Source organism: Caloenas nicobarica, chromosome 14, assembly GCF_036013445.1.
Source record: "Caloenas nicobarica isolate bCalNic1 chromosome 14, bCalNic1.hap1, whole genome shotgun sequence".
NCBI classification, from domain to species: domain Eukaryota; kingdom Metazoa; phylum Chordata; class Aves; order Columbiformes; family Columbidae; genus Caloenas; species Caloenas nicobarica.
Window position 1 is genome coordinate 898,180 of NC_088258.1, and position 16,891 is coordinate 915,070.

General features: G+C 54.5%; 1 protein-coding gene across 2 annotated transcripts in view; it reads right to left on the reverse strand.

The window, feature by feature from the left end:
• The window catches only part of PRKCB (protein kinase C beta), a 106,063-nt gene that overhangs the window by 38,547 nt on the left and 50,625 nt on the right, over window positions 1–16,891 (reverse strand). For both annotated transcript variants that reach the window (XM_065644485.1, XM_065644484.1), the window contains exons 4-6: window positions 12,697–12,808; window positions 11,431–11,559; window positions 369–525 (exon numbers count right to left, since the gene is read on the reverse strand). In XM_065644485.1, the coding sequence (XP_065500557.1) occupies window positions 369–525; window positions 11,431–11,559; window positions 12,697–12,808 (398 nt within the window). The remainder of the gene's footprint in view (window positions 1–368; window positions 526–11,430; window positions 11,560–12,696; window positions 12,809–16,891) is intronic.

Below are 16,891 nucleotides of genomic sequence, written 5' to 3' on the forward strand. Positions count from 1 at the left end.
AGAAAGGGACGGGTTGATTCTGGAAGCCATTGCCGCCCCAGCCTGCCCCTCCGCGGCCACGAGAACACGGGCGCACAATGAAGGGACGGCCTTCACCGACCGCTCGGCTCTCCAATATTTGATTTCCCCAGCTGCATCCATTTCGAACGGACAATGCAGAGTTCCTGCCCCGAAACACTCAGCTTTGACCAGGGGCAGGGCAGAGGTTTGAGCGCTTCTGAGTCACACTGACAGGACTGAAAATAACCATTTCTCAGTTGAACCAGCTTAATGTCTCCGAATAATTAAATCAGAGCAAATACAACCACATGAGTTCTTAGAGGTGAAAAAAATTAGTTTACAAGTTTAAACATTTTTCTTGTACTTACAATTTAAATGTCTCATTCCACTCAGGATTCAGGGAGCACTTGATAGTTTTGGTCTTCTGTTTGCTTTCGTTTTTGGGGTCAGGGATTAGTTTAAGCTTCACGTAGGGATCTGACAAGCCATTAGGATCCATAGGAACTAGGTTTTTAGCATCTCTTACTGTAGAGAAGAAAAATGATTAAATTCAGTATTCAAACTACAAAAATACCCAACAATTGACAACTTCCTTGTGTGCCAAGAGTAAGTGTGAAAACAGTGATTAAAAACAGAATTAAAACCGAATTTGTGCAGACACAGACGTTCCATGAGAAATGACATACAGCTATCAACGCAAAGCAAATCCAGCTCTAAAGGACACGGAGGCTGACAGATCAACGCAACAGACTACTCTCACTTTCTGGTAGGATCATTTGTTGTTTGCTCTCAGCTTTAAGCAGTTCAGAGCTGCGATCCAGCAGTGCCAGAGATTCCCCAGCCTGCAGAGACAAGACAAAGCTGCCTCCCGCCCCTCGGAAAAGGGCAGGAACGACTTCATGGCCGTGACCCCCGAGGCAGTGGCGCGAGGGACCTCACGGCGATGGCGGCACGACCCGGACAGGCCGCACCGCTTTGCTGCGAGGTGGCCGCGGTCGGGGATGCAGACGCAGCAGCTGCTCAGCATCGGCATTTGCTGGGGTCAGGGATGCAGACGCAGCAGCTGCTCAGCATCGGCATTTGCTGGGGTCAGGGATGCAGATGCAGCAGCTGCTCAGCATCGGCGTTTGCTGGGGTCAGGGATGCAGATGCAGCAGCTGCTCAGCACCAGCTTTTACAAAGAGCTTCCCCTGCTCCTGTGCGAGCAGCAGCTTTGCTGTCTGGAAGAGGGGGAGGATGGCCAAGCTCCGGTCGCTGTGGAAGCCCCTCCCGCAGGTTGTTTAGGCAGCAGTGGTCTCATTTTCCCAGCAGGGGTGAATGCCAGGATGCAGGGACCCTCCACTCCAAAATCTGCCATCGTCCCCTGGGAGGGTAATGGGGTGGGCTGGGGACACCGAAGCAACCTAAAAGCACTTGTGAGAAGATGCCCAAGGAGGATTCGCCCTTCCTGTACCAGAGAGGACCAAGGCTGAAACTTTCTACAAGCAAACAACAGACATCTCAGGAGGACAATAAAATATCAGACCCAAGCAGCTTTCAAGCTTCACCAGTTTTTACCGATTTGTTAGGTATCGCACAGGCCGAGCCACCTGAGCTGCCCTCCGGGGACCCTGCGTGGGCACAAACCACAGCGGTGCCAGCAGCGCCCGACGGGCGTTACCTGCTCCGTATAACCCCATCAGATAAAGACCCTGCAGAACCCCATCAGATACCGAACCTGCACAGCCCCGCATCTCCCCCCACCCACACTGTGACACAAACAGCATGACTTCATTTCCATGACGTCCTGACAATTATCTTCACGTGCCATTTAATACGTGATTTTTTTTTTTAAAGTTTGGACAGAAATACCAGCTCTGCACTTCAGACGATGCACAGAGTTTTCTGTGGCTTAATTTGGACTCTCTGTCAAAATCTTCTGTGGAGAGCTTTGTAGCATCCAAGCAGAAAGGCTTGCAATCTGCTGTGTGAAATCTTTAACTAATGAGTTTAATTTCCAGGGGCCCCACCACGGCTCTGCACTGACACAGCCAGAACGCCTTCCTCTGCCTCGCCTCTCATCAGAGGGGAAGAACACGTATTTTCTCATCATCGTTATAAGCTTTTATCTGTGACTTTTTGATAGGACAAAAAGCAATCTTTAGAACCACGTTCTTGAATTACAAAACACAAAAGTGTATTAGAAAAAAAGTCCCACAATAGGTCCTGCCAAGGCATCACCTGACTGGCAACGAGCCCGCAGGGGACACGTCTTCGTCGGGTTTGTACAAGAACAGCAGGAGTTGCTTTTGCTGTTCGCAGAGGTGGGAAGTGTCCCTGTCCCGCTGTCCGCAGCCCAGAGCCCCCCAGGTACCCCTTGCACAGCTCCGTCCTTAACTCCCGCTCGGTCCAACGTCACCGTCACAGCTGCAGGGATCCGTCCCCTTCCACGCTCCTGCCGCCACCCGAGCAGGGGACAGGGACCCCCTGCCCACACCCCCGGGAATGATGCTCTCGAGTGTCCAGCTGAGCCTCTTCACACCCCCTGCACCTCTGCTGGGCTTTTAGCACCTTTCCTTTCCTTCCTGGCTTTCAAATCATTATGCCAAGGTATTTTCAATGGCCCTGGCCGCCTGCGGCGCAGGGGGATGTCGGTGCCTTGGCGGATGATCCCATCTCCACGACAAAAGCCACTCGCTGTGGTGCAGAACCAGTTAAATGGGGGTGTCACAGTACTGGGGCGCGAATGGTGCCTGTCCCAGCCCCAGTCCCACTCCCAGCACTCTGGCAGCGCGGTCCCCGCTGGTCACCATCGCTCTTCACCCACCGGGGCTCAGCACAAACCCCGGGGGCTCCTCACCCCCCCAGACAGACGGTACCGGTTGTGGTGTGAGCAGCAGAACCGGCCCCAGAGCTGGGAGGAGCTGCTGGCGCTCGGGACGCAAACTGGACGATGTCACGACACGTGAAATTGTGTCACACTGAACCAACGCTCTGGCTTTGCACCGTCCAAAGGGGCAGCGTAACGTCCTCTGGAGACAAATGAATAAGCCTTCATCATTTATCAGGCCATTGTTCACTTCTTTGAGGAACAGCAAAAATAATTCCTGACCCTCATAGTCAATCAGTTTATGCCCTGAAGCATGAGATTTGATTACCTCATGTTATTATCTCAGCATGCAGACCTAGAAATTTCATTAATGGGAATAATTTTATCTATTCATTTTAAAAAAGAGAATGCTTCCTCTTGACCTTAAGTAACTTTCTGACTTTTCAAGCAGAAATCAACAATTAAGTGAAAGAAAAATAAAATCCTCAAGAAGTGTAGTACTGATGCCTCATGTTGAGAGAAATGTTCTCCTCTCCAACTGTTTATGGCATTTCTTTGACAGTTAAATTTGATGTAAAATAGTTTTACATCTATTCCAACAGTTTTGTGCATCGTTAAGAAGTAGTAACATCATTATTAATAGTGATGAGTAAGAATATTATGATCCCATTTAAAGCAGCTGGTCTTAAATCACTTTGGGTACCAAGCCCAGCTACAGCTGAGGAGAAGCGGCTCTGGTTCAGGCCACAGTCAGGATGAGGCATCGGTAAGTTCTGGACATCCTGGGATCTGGGGGGGATTTGGGGTGCGGGCAGCCCCCGCATCCCCCTCCACACACTGCGGTGCCTGCACGTACTGAGGGGACCCGTGGGTGACCACAGGGACATGCAAGTGAGCGCCTGGCACAGGCTGCAGCTCGGCAGCACCCGGCGGGTCCCTCCCCACACACCCACGGCACCGCGGCCACGGCAGCATCCCCGCATTGCCCACGGCCACAGCAGCATCCCCGCATCGCCCATGGCCACGGCAGCATCCCCGCATTGCCCACGGCAGCACCCCCGCATCGCCCACAGCAGCATCACTGCAACCCCACGGCTGCAGGAGCATCGCTGCATCCCCCACAGCTGCGGGAGTATCACCCATGGCTGTGGGAGCATCCCCACGTCACCCACGGCCGCGGGAGCAACATCGCATCCCCTGTGGCTGTGGGCACGTCACTGCATCCCCCACGGCTGCGGGAGCATCCCCACATCTCTCACGGCTGGGACATCCTCACTGCCGCGCATCGGGGCTGGCCCAAGCACCCCGGCCAAATAACTCTGATTTTACACCACTTCCTTCCCGCTCTCCCCTCCGAATGTGCTTGCAGAACATGCTGCCCGTGACCCAGCGCCCTGGCAAAGCCTCAGCAGCCCAAGACCAGGAGCCAGAGCTGCTCGGCTGAGGGTCTGCAGGGACAGCGACGCTGTGCGGGGGGGTTGCTGTGCGGAACAGCCTCCCGGGGAGCACTGCAGGGACGTGCGGTGCTGGCCTGGGGACACCGCGCCATCGCCGTGGGAATGAGATGTCACCCGCGCCGCCTTGTAGGGCCAGGGCAGGCAGAGCTGGCTGAATGCTATTTGAATAATTTATTCTGCAAAATTTGCAATAGTTTCCAAATAAATTATTCAGATGACATTTTTTTAACTACTCAGCCAGCTGTAACTGCAGGAACAGGCTTGGGAAGAAACACTTATTTCAGACACCCACATCTCCAATGGAAAACACAGGGAAAAATAGCAGTATAACGAATGCCCAAAGCAGGGGAGATCACAGTGTTTCTGGCCCCAGCCCCGAGCACACAGGAGGTGCTGCAGTGGCCCCATCACCTGCGGGGATTGTGGGGCTGTTCACGGCTGGTACCCGGGTTTCCATGGGAAGGCAGGATTAATATGCCGGATAAATAAACACCAGAAAGTTCTTTGCTAAATATGCAGTGCCATATGGGGGTTCACTTTTATGTTAAAAAAAAAAAAAGCCTACAACAAAACCCACTCCTACCCAGCTCTTAAAGACAGCTTACAGCGGCTGCCAAACCCTTCACCTCCAGCTCTGAGGCAAAAGGCCATGACGACACACTCGCTGCAGATCATTCTGCAACCATTGCCCACCATGGCGAAAAACCCCTCTGCAGGCGCTGTGCATCGCAACCCAGCCCAAGCAGCTCACCATAGCCTTGGCCAGCAAGTCGCGGGCCGTGCCAGCAGCACCCCTCGTTTCCCAGCCCTTGGACGGGGCTTTGGGGAGGGAAGGCTCTGGGGGGCCCTGCAGCAGCACACACCGTCCACTCCGGGAGCAGCCACGTTCCAGCAGGCACCCGCGCTTGGATTAACACCCTCGTGCATTAAAACAGTTAATTAATGCTCTGCAGAAGAATATATTTGCACATACTGAAACAATAGAAAAGGCACAGGACTCATTATGGCTGCATCTTCCTGGGCCGGTGATTAATAATTAACACACTTCCAGCTCATTTATCTAATCACAGCATAATTGGTTTCAGTTTTGGTCAATGTTTTACTTCATCAGCTCAGTAAATAGCAAGGCTCCGGTGCCGGCAGCCACTGCCAATGGCACAGGCACAACAGGGGGATCGGCTGTGACCCTGAGCTGGCACCACGGTCCTAATGAGGGTCCTAACGAGGGTCCCAGCCTCGCAGGAGCCACCAGTGACCTCAGTATATTGCTGGGACTGCAAAGAGAGACGAGGGAACATGACATGGTCCCCACACTCCAGCAGCCCTTGCACGGGGACAGGGCACCCCCCACTGTCACACGCACACGGGTCAAAGTCACCAAAATGCACTGAGCACTCACCACCTCCTGTGGCTGGTGCAGAACTTGCAGTGTAGCCCTAACGTGGGGTTTTCTGCATTTTAGTCCATGTAGAGCACCGCTGCTCTGAGATACACAATGAACTCCCTGCCGAGACGCACTGGGACACACCAGGCTGCAATAGGACACACGATGGGACGCACTGGGCTGCAGGTCCCGCTGAGCAGAGCGGCAGGACGAGCAGCTCTCGGTGCAAGAGAGCAGCGATGCACAAGCAGAGTCCTCCCTGCAACTTACTGTCTCACCATCTCGGGGAAGCAACAGATTTAATGGGCTCCAAGCCCAGCCGTCATATTCTCTCGCTCCTCTGGTTCCCAAACTCAAATATTCACATCTCTTAACATGACAGGCTCAGAATAATCTGCATTGGGAAGCTTTTCTATTATGGAAGCAAAAATGTGCAACGCCTTGATGACATTTTAATTTGCTACAATTTCCCACTTTATTCCGCAGTCTTTTCCCACTAATAAGATACTCAATCAAAGCTCAGAGCAGAGCACAGGCTGTGAATATGCATTTGCTCTTGTCCACCATGAGCCAGACGATGCCCTGCCACGCTCCATCACGTCGGTCCCGCTCCGCGGCATCCTCACGCCTCATCCCACCCAGACCTCGCACACCGGCGGGTGCGACGTGCCATCCCGTGTGCTGAGATTGCTGCTCTGTTCACAAATCTCTTCTGAAGGACACAAGAAAAAAGAGACCATGTGTTACTGTTGACTCCAGGGTCATGGGACAGTGGGACCATCCTCACTGCACTGCTGCCCTTGGAGCTGGCAGGTTCTGACTTGTGGACACAGACAAACTGGTACCGAGCGGCCCCAGGGATCTGCGGGATCCACGGGAGCGGGCAGGGACGTCACCTGCGGCCGGCTCCCCCTCGCACAAAGCACAACCCTGAGCGTCCCGACACGGAGAGCAGGTCCCAGAGAGGGCTTGGGGCTGTCCCAGCAGCTCCATGGCGGGGGCCCCGCTCATCCCCAGGATGCTGATCCCACCGTCCCCACTCAGCTCACGTTGGTGCTTCAGAAGAGAAGCGCTTGCCAAGAGCACGTATCCAAGAGCTTTGTTGGATGAGATGCAGATTGTTTCGTAGCCTAATTAACAAGGCCCTCAGAAACCTCCCAGATTTTGGAACCTGCCTTTGGCTGGTGGAGCTGCGAGCCCTGTCCCCAGCACGGAGCGGGGACACGCTGCACAGCCTGCCCTTGCCAGCCAAGGGCGCAAAGCCACCGGCATCGGGAAGGTGCCATTTATTTGTCCAGGTGCCCTATTATTAGACAAAGGCGTGCATTTTTAATCACTGGGAGCACCAATAAACCCCAGCGCTCGGCAGCAGCACACAATGGCGATGCAGGGCTGTGATTGCGGCACACGAGGCTGCGCTCCGGGGTGCGCCCATTATACAATTACATCCAACGTACAGCGTGAAAGGAGCTGTAACAGAGCCGCTCTCCCAGCATAAAGGAGTGATTAACACCACAGACCCCGGAGCTGGGAAGCTAATTAGGAGGAGCTGCTGGCTTATCAACTCACACACATAGGATGGGAGTCAACCACAGTGAGAGCCAGCCAGGGCTGTCCTGGGCACACTGGGTGGATTTTGAGAAATCTGGGGGGTTGGCAACCGATTTGCAATCCCCTGCCCTGTCCAAAGCCTCACCGACTGCTGCAGGAACCAGCACAGATGCTCTCCCCAGTCTCCCACCCTACAGCTTTGAGGTTCATCCTGGTTCTTCAGAGCTAAGAACGGGTTAAAAATATTGAAATTTGGATCCTTCTCATGATAATTATAATTTTTACAATCTTAATATCTGGCAGACTGTGCCGTAGGCAGGTCTGCGCTGCGCCAAGTGCTGTACAAAAACGAAGTGCCAGCACAGCGCTTGCTGAAGGGCAGCAGAGCCCAGCAGGGGCTGCTCTGTCCCCGTGAACACCCGCTCCACACCCCCGGTACGGCCTGGGGTTAAACCTCGCAGCAGTGCAGTTCGCAGCGCGAGCTTGTGTTACGTTTAAGCACAGCTCCTTCTTTATTGACCTTCATTTTGTGAGCTGAAGATGGAGCATTCACTGCAGGGGCAGCAGCAGCATCTCCTGCTGCCGTCTGGCAGGGGAGATCTCGGCTAACAGAGCGTGAGGGGCAGAAACGCTGCTGGGACAAGTCACCGTCACCTGCAAAAAGGGGGATGCCGAGCGATGCAATTTTTCAGGTTGCTAGCTAACCAAACAAGTACTTCTAAGTCAAACAACACACCTTGTTTAACCAAAAAGCTGTGTTTTCCATTGGGAGAAAAAGGTTAGCTTTACAAAGAAAAAAAAATTAAAAAAAAAAATCAAAGAGAGAGAAAAGAAAAACACACTGCCAAAAAGCATATAGCAAATTTCTGTCAAATGGGTGGAAAAAAAAAAAAAGCGGGTGGTTGTTCTCAGTCTCCATCGGCCATGGTTGTGCTGCCACCTGCGGGCACTCCTGCCCAGGCACCGTGCGTTTGTACTAGAGCTGCGATGCTCTCTGCCACGGGAAAGCTTCTTAGATTTCAGAGCAAGGGTCTCCACACCTGCTGGGATCAAGAGCTGGTTTCTGATCCCACTGCTCAGACCTGATCTTGCTTTGTAGAAACCTCCTCCCCTGTCCTGCCAACCTCTGCTTATTTGTACTTCGACAATTAGTTGCCATGTGTGTTCTCCATCCCAAGGTGCTTCCAGCCCCACGGCACCCGCAGGAAGGGCGGGCGAGCAGCCGGGTTTCCACCTGCAGCCCCAAACCCCCCAGCCCAAGCACCGCAACAATGGGGCTCATCATCCCCCCAGGCTGGGGTGCTCTGCCACCCACCCGCCCACCGCTCCCATCCTTGACGGGATCCACCCCCTGCCCGCCCCAAATGGAGATTTCTGCAGAAAACACGTAAAGGGCATTTTCCACCAGAAATCTGTTCCAGCAGACACCTGCCCGCCAGCTCAGCCCTCTGGGTCCCCGCAGGAGCTGCTCTGTGACCGTGTCCCCACGGGCCACTCCAGGGTGGGCAAACAGGAGCTGCGGGAAGGGACACGGGTGCTTTTTGGCACACACGGTCAGCGGCACAGACCCCTCCGAGCAGCCCGATGTCCCAGCCATGGCCACACCAGCACAGCACCGTGTCCTGCTGCGGCTCCTCCGTCCTGGTGCCGCGGAGCCCCCGGTGCCCAAACCCAGCGCAGCCCTTCGCCCCGCGCTCTGCTGCCTCTGCAACCAGCCCTGGCCACAGCTCAAGGGCCAATTTTTCAGCATCTAGCCTCTCCCTGCCAAAAACCTGGCAATGCAAACCCGATCAGTACTTGAGGGCTTTGTGTTTTTGAAGCAAACAGTCGCCGGGGGGATGGAAATCTCTGTTCTTCAGCGAGGAGCTGAAGCCACCATGGCAGCACCCTCCGCATGTCCTGAGGGCTGGATGCTCACCTCTACTTTGCATCCGAGCAGACCTTTCCAGCTCCCCTGGAGCAAAAATCCTGATTTTCTGGGGTGAAAATCTCAAGCCCCTGCCCTGCCAGGGGCAGGAGGGAAGGCAGAGCCCCCACCTGAGTCTCTCATCTCCCAACGTGCTCCTACTCCCTTGGCACCCCCGCAGCAGAGCTGGAGCGCGCAGTGCATCTCCCTGCCTTTCTGGAAAAGCCAACAGATTACATGTTTTCACCAACACCTCCATAAAGGGCCAGAAATAACACAAGTCTTTCAAACCCAGCTGAAGAAAAGAAAATCCAGCTGCACAGCAAGGGGCTGGGGCGGTGGGAACGCGGCTGCGGCGCCGGCGGGAGGACGAGCTCCGTGCCCATCGGCACCGCCGGGGCTGGGGACCAGCGTGCCCTGCACGGAACGCACCTGGGCAGCAGCACTTCTGTGAAAGTTCTGTGTCATTCATTGAAGCTCTCCTTTAAGGACAAATTAAAAAGAAATTAAAAAACCCAACCAACCAACACCACTAACAAAACAACCAAAAAACCCCAGAACACAACATTTTTCAATTTTTCATTAGTATTTTAGTAACTCGGTATTTTATTTGAACTCTAGCACTAACCCCTGTCCCTGAGAACCTCATGTCCATCTGTCCAACCCCTCCAGGGATGGTGACTCCAGCACTGCCCTGGGCAGCCTGTTCCAATGCCCCACAGCCCTTTGGGGAAGAAATTGTTCCCCAGATCCAACCTGAAACTTCCCTGGCACAACTTGTAGTCATTTCCTCTTGTCCTAAAATCAATGAGCACAGTGGGACGTCTCAGAGCTGACCCCATCCCGCTGAAGCAAACCCCGCGGATGTGGCAGCATCCCCTGCTGCCAGCCCGGCGGGACGCTGGAGCCAGCGCTATCCGGGAGGAGCCAGGGCTGGCGGGACGATGGGGACGGGTGCGGCCCCTGCTATCGGTGTCACCAGCCTGGTACCCCCAGGCCCACCAGAGGGGCTTCTGCTGCGTGGGCAGGCGGGTGGGTTTAACTCATCCTGTGAATAACTGCGACCAGCTCGGCAGCCCCTGGAGGGACCATAACCCAGCGTGGGCCGAAACCTCCCTCCTCGGCTCAGCGCGGGGCTCAGCCTTGGTGAGACAAAGTCTGGCTCTGCCGCAAGCTGCCTGCCTGCCGGCTCTCCCTGCCTCCCACTGCCACACACTGTCACCAGCACCCGGAGATGCTGTCACTGGCACCCAACGGAGAGAGCCACAGCTTGGGGCTGATCTCTCCACGCAGGGGACAAGGGGCTTCACAAGATACAGCTTGTGTTTCCTGAGATGCTTACAGGTCACACAGTGGGAAGTAACGTCTTCTGCAAACTCAAAATCCAGGTGGCAAAAGCATTTAGAGATGGGATAATCCTGTTTTGTGACACAAACTGAGAACAGAGGAGTTCCAGGACAGAGAAAACTGGGATGGGGGACAACGGGTTTCCCCAGGGGTGGCTGTCGGGTCCCTGGGATGCTCAGGGCAGGAGCCTCTGCCGAGCCTGGCACTGCCCTGCTGCCCGCAGCCTCCGCCAGCCCCATGTCCCACCCTGGCACATCCCCAGGGGACACTGCGAGCCGGCACTGCCCCGCTGTGCCTGCCCTGGGGACACAGGGACAGCTCCTGCCTGCGCCCCACTACCGGGCACCGGGACCCGCAGCCCCCGATCCCCTGTGAGCACAGCACCCTGCTCCAGCTCTGCAGCTGTCGGCGCTGGGGAGCAGCGCGGAATCGTGAAGAACGAGGGTTGTCGTCACCGGGGCAGCGTGGAATCCCGTGCCCAGCCACACCGCAGGGCCAGCATCGCCCCGCAGCCCCAGCGCCACACACCGCGGACACGGGGAGGCTGTGCAGGCTGGATCGGCGGCAGAAGGTTGCAAAGTTCTAGTCAGGTAAAAGCACCACCCGAGGTTTGCGCCAAGACCTGTACGGGCCCAGGTACCATTAAGGGCATGGAAAGAAGAGCAGAAAATGGATATTCATCATCACATGGACAGCACAAAACAAACAACAGGCTTTTCCACTCGGCATAGCTAAACTGAACTTCTGCTACTCCTTCCCAGGACGCTGCGGATGCTGAGATTTTACGTGATTCAAAAAGCAGTTTCAGAAGTCTGTAACTGGAAGAGCTATTTAGCACAGCTATTTAGCGCGGGTATTTAGCTGGCACCACGCTCCTGGAGTCGCCGTGGCCGGCACGGCTGCGGGCACAGCACACGCCAGCAGCGGGGAGCCAGGGACCCTGTCTGCAGCGGCTGTACCCGGGGCGCACACCTACCGACGACAGTGAGCACGTCCTTCTCGATGTCTGCCCGGATGTATATCCGTCCCCGGCGCTCGGTGTGGTCCGTCCCGCACAGGCTGGGGACATTCATCACGCAGCGCTTGTGCACGTTCATCATACAGGCTGTGGGCAGAGAGAAAGGGACGCTCAGCACCCCCGCCACCACTGCTGAGGGTCACGAGGTGTTCAGAGGGGACGGAGCGGGGAAGAACTTGTCATCCTTTCAAATAGGGATGTTTGTGAGGGATTCTGAGATAAACACGCAGTAAATGGACCTTTAAACGCAGCCGGAGGCGCTGGCACAGCCCTGCAGGGACACAAGGACCTGCCACCACCCGCAGTTCTCAGTCCTGCCTACAGATACTACAGAGCTTTTGGCCCTTACTCCGATTACTTGAGTTTTGCCAATTTATCAAAGTTCTCTTCCACCACACCCATGGTGCAATGCTGGGCATTCACACGGATTCACCAGGAGCTCATAAGGGGCATTAAAAATTACCTGCAGACGTGTCTGCATACATACATGTATAGAAACCTGTATATACAAAATATATAAATATACATAATTTTATATTTTAATTTCATTTCCACTTGGTAACATTTTAAAGGTGATAATGAATACACTGTTCCCACAACAGTCAGCAAGCTTCTATATTTATGAGAAAACCAGCACATGGTGAGCAGCAGAGTCTGCTATTCCCTGCAGACGGCGTAAGCGTGTCAGCAGACGCTGTATATTCATAGTCCTTTGGAACAGGAATGTACAAGATTAACTTGGAAAAGAACTGATCTCTTTCTCCATCCTCTCCCTCTTCTTTCATCCCCCATTTTCTCCTCTCTGTACAATACCTCCCCAGCCTGGCGCCCGCAGCGCTTCCGAGAGGCTGTGTCACCGCAGCAGCCACCGCCACGGCCACAGGGTGTCAGTCTGAGCCAGCGCTGCGAGACCTGGAGATGATGCTGCAGGGGGGATGCAGGCGATGCTACAAGGGGGGGTTTACAGGCAAGATCCCCCTGGCACAGACGCCGTTCCCTCCCCACTCCCTGCAGCAGCCGCAGGGGCTCCCCACGAGGGGTGCCCAGCCGCCCTGGCACCAGCGGCCCCGCAGCGTGCTCCGCATGGTGGCACAGGGGACAGGCTCTTGGCCACAGCTCAGGCGGGCTGGGACCCCCTGCGCAGGACCTCAGGGTGCCAGGGCCCCCCAAGGGGTGCCAGAGCCCCCCACTGCTGCAAGCGCAGCCACCGGTTACATCACTTACTGTCGCATTTCATCCCCTGGTGAATGAGCCCATACAGCAACGACCCGCAGTGGTCGCAGAAGGTGGGGCTGGAGTATGTGTGGATTTTAAATTTGTGTTTGCTCCGAGGATCCTAGGAGGAAAATAAAAGATAAAGATTATAAACTTGCATCAAATATTGGCAAGGCATGGCCACTCTGCGCTCCACATGCCAGCTGGCTTCGGAGGTGCCGTTAATGGACCTCAGTCAACTGCCACCAACTGATGTGGACCTTTTCCAACAGGCACCAAGATCCAGCTTTCTTACTCTTTATATGTGTTGCCATAACAATGAAAAAGCAATGCATTGGCTTGTCTAGAGATTCATTGTTTTTAAATTACTTGGTCTCAGCACAAAAAACCCACCAGGTGAAATTGGTACGTAAGAACCAACATAAGGGCTGGATGCTACTCAACTTCCACATCAACCCAGTGGGGTAACGCAGGAAAAAACACCCATGATTTCCAGTTATATTAAGACTACCCAGTAAACACGTTTGTGCTCTGGTGCCAACCCCTCCCCAGCACGCTCCTAGGGAATCAAGATGCTCAGGGTACACTTGAGTATTTTGAGCTTTCTTCAAACCAACTGCAGACTTTTCTGCACCGACAGAGTACGCAAAACCAGGAGATCCCAGTTTATCCCGCACGCGGTTTGCGGGCACCTTGCAACCAGGGCTCCAGGACTCCAACGAGGGTCTACAGAAAGTGAAGCCAGGCAAATTCGGATGAGAAAACAACTTCTCCACACCCACGGAGATGAGAAGCAGCCAGGTTAATTTCATCTCGGGTTAATTGTTTAAGGGTTAGGGACGAGGCACAGCTCCAGGCTCGGTCATTTGAGCTGACCAGCTCTTTAATGGCCTGGAAAGGTGCCCGGGCATTAGGAAAGACACCTTTTCAGGCCACTGTAAGCTAACTAAATAAATAAAGAGTGGAGTCAGAATGGAGCTATAACATAACTGCCAATCCATTACCTTCCCCTGAAATCAATTTTCCTACCGCTATCACATTGAAGCTTTCAGTTGCATTAATCGCTAATATTGTACATTCTTTCACAGCATCCCACATAACTTTAATGATACCAGGAATGTGGACAAGTAATGTGGAGCTTCATTTAGTTCAATCTGTTAAGCACAAGGGATTTGCTTCATCAAATGTAGTGTACTTGAAACTGAAAATATCTCACATTTAACCCTAAGAAATGCCCTTCTAGATGCAGAGCACGAGAAGCCTCTGGCAGGTCGTGTGTCAGCAGCGTCAGTTCACGGTTAACCTGCCTCCTGCTCCCACACACACAGGTCATCCAGCAGCCCTGAGCGCTTGAAACCCTTTTGCATTCCCCTGAGAGCACAGAAAACTTCAGCTAGAGCTGAGGCACCCAAGAAAATGACAACCTTTCTCTCGCCACCGTCCCAGGAGGAAGGAGGCCCCTGGGCGGGCAGTGGGACACCGGCCCCACCGCTGGCCCGCTGCCGCAGCGGGATGATGTGGGGGCACACGGGGGGCTCGAGCAGAAGCCACGTGCCAGTCAAACCCCAGCGTGTGACACAGGGAGGAATCGCCCCCGAGTGCTCCACTTTCTGCGCTCCCTTCTAGAAACAGATATTCCTGTTCAGGCAAGTGAAAGCTTTAGTCATTCATAAAAAAAAAAAACCACACAAGCTTAAGGCAGAATGAGACGACTTCCACTTCATGTGAACGATTTCAAATTCCCAGTGGAACTGGGAGTTCAAAAAAAAGCCAGAGCTGCAAAAGCAAAGCGTGCACCGAGCAGCGCTGGCACAGCAGCAGCCGCGGGTCCCCACGCTGCTCCCCAGCACCCCGGCCCCGCGGGGACACGTTGGGCTTCGCCTTCTGCTCCCGGCCCAGGGGCTGCTCTGGAGAGACCCCGAGCCTGGGGTGCGAGGGTGACGGAGGCAGAGCCGCTGCTCCGGCTGCCGGGGCACAGGGGGAGGACGTTTCACCTTGACTGGTGCTTTAGAAGGTGCCAGAAACTAGAAGCTCTGGATATCATTTTTGAATAAGGCTGAAGTCGTTTCACAAAGAGACTATTTTTGTACCACAGAGACAGGGATGACGAGATCACTGTGTATGCAGATGCTGAGAGACTTAAAAGAAGAATGGTTAAAAAGAAATTTGCCAAGAAAAGCGAAGGAGAAAGGCGCTCCTCCTCCGTCCTCGCAGCGCAGAGCCGCCCGAGGAACAGGGCAGAAACGCTTTGGAGCTGAAACAAAAAACGCCACTGAGAGCGTTCTACTGCACTGAGAGGCTCTGACCTTTCCCATCAGCGCTGCCGCAGACCTGTCCCCCCGGGATGTGTGGGTGTCCTGAGGACGCGAGGGAGCGGGGCCGGGAGCCGGGAAGGAGCGCAGCAGCTGTTGGCCGCGGCCCAGGGCCCTGCGAGCACCGGCCCAGCACAGGCGGCCGCTTCTGCTTCTCAACGTGACAGCAGGTGGCTGGTCTGAAACCAGCCCGTGCAACATCGCATCCCTGACTCGCTGCATCCCTGACCGGCAGAGCAAACCTCGGCCTCCCCCGGCACCGCACGCGCCGCTCGCTGCTCCCGCCCAGCCTGCGGCTCCGCGGGCCTGGCCAACACGGCCCAGCTCTCCCAGGAACACGAGATGTGATGCACAAGCGAGTAATCAACTCGTGGCCTTCAAGGCCCTCTGAGCGCAGCCCAGCCAGACCCTGATCCAGGCTCAGCAATTACCTGTGCCTTTCTTCAGGGTCATACCCACCACCGAGCTCATATCGATGTAACGCGCGCTTCCCCGCTGAACCCTGATGGAGATGCTGATGCAGGAGCCGGCGCTCGGCACTTATGCGCAGGCAGCTGGTGACATTGATTGGAGGGACAATTTATGCGCCGCTCAGGGTAGGCAGAGCCCGTTTGCTCGTTCGCAGCCTGTCGGGATGGCGGAGGGAGCAGGGCAGGGCAGGGCAGCATCAACCGCAAGCAAGGGCGTTCTGCTCCAGCTCTTCCTCATGCAAAGTCCGTGTCCCAGCAAGGGCAGCAGTTCCCTGTCACAGAGCTGCAAACACCGCGCTGGATACTGCCTAGGCTTTTATTTACTTCTGCACTAAATTCAGCTTTGCCCAGCCCTGAGGGAGGGCAGGGTGCAGGTGGAGGGACCAGACCCTCAGACCCAGCGGTCTGAGCCGCAAAACGTTTTTAAAACAGCTCTCTTGAGTTCATCTCTAAAATAAGTCATCTGTGAAAGGCACTTGGGTTTCTCCATGGCCCAGAGCCCCACACCGCGTGTCCCTCAGCCCAGCCCGGCCGCCCCGCGCTCCCCGGGGAACAGGCCAGACCCACAGCGATGGCTGATGCTATTTGAATCCTCTGTGCTGTCAAAATTTCCTGGACTACACAGAACAGTCATAGAGGTTTGATTCAAGATTATGCACCCCTGCTTTTCCCACCTCATTGCAGAAAAAGCTTTAAATTATCTCTTCTGAAGAAGAATTAACACAGTTCATGTGAAGAGACTATTTTGAAGCGAATTTCATAGCAATTTAAGCAGCTTATAGCAGCGCAAATATAACACAGCAACAGCTCACTGTCTGCACCTAACAGAAACCAAGCAGTGGACATAAAACCAAAAGCCTCACATTTTGCTCCCACATTTCCCCAGGGGAAAATTCCCCCTGGTACACAGGGAACAACTCACAGCAGAGACAGAAGTGGCCTAACAGTGACTGTAAAGGTGATGCTGGAGAGAAATTCCCGTTGTTCCCTCCAGGAAAATACCAGTTTGTAAGAGGCTGGATGAGACCACTCCGGAGACAGCATCCTCTGACCACGCGAGTTCTGCTTATGAAGCCAGGAGGTGCTGGGGGAACAGGAACCAAAGACAACTGCAGCCACCAGAGTCAGGGACCCCTGCTTTTGGCCAAGACGGGCTTTTGGCCACACTCGCCTGCTCTGTGCTGTTCAGGACCTGCAGTCAGAGCTGCTGCCCTGGGGATGCTCCTCCTGCATCTTCCCACCTGCTTGCAAAGGGCTGGAAAAATGCCTTTGGTGAGAAATAGCCCCAAATTCCAGCTAAAACCAAGCAAGGAAGTTAAGGAATAAGCGAACAAGAGTGATGAGGTTTTGTTTGAAAGAAAAGAGCAACGGTAAACCATAGAGACTCCTCTGAAATAAGGTTACACACACAAGGAAAACACA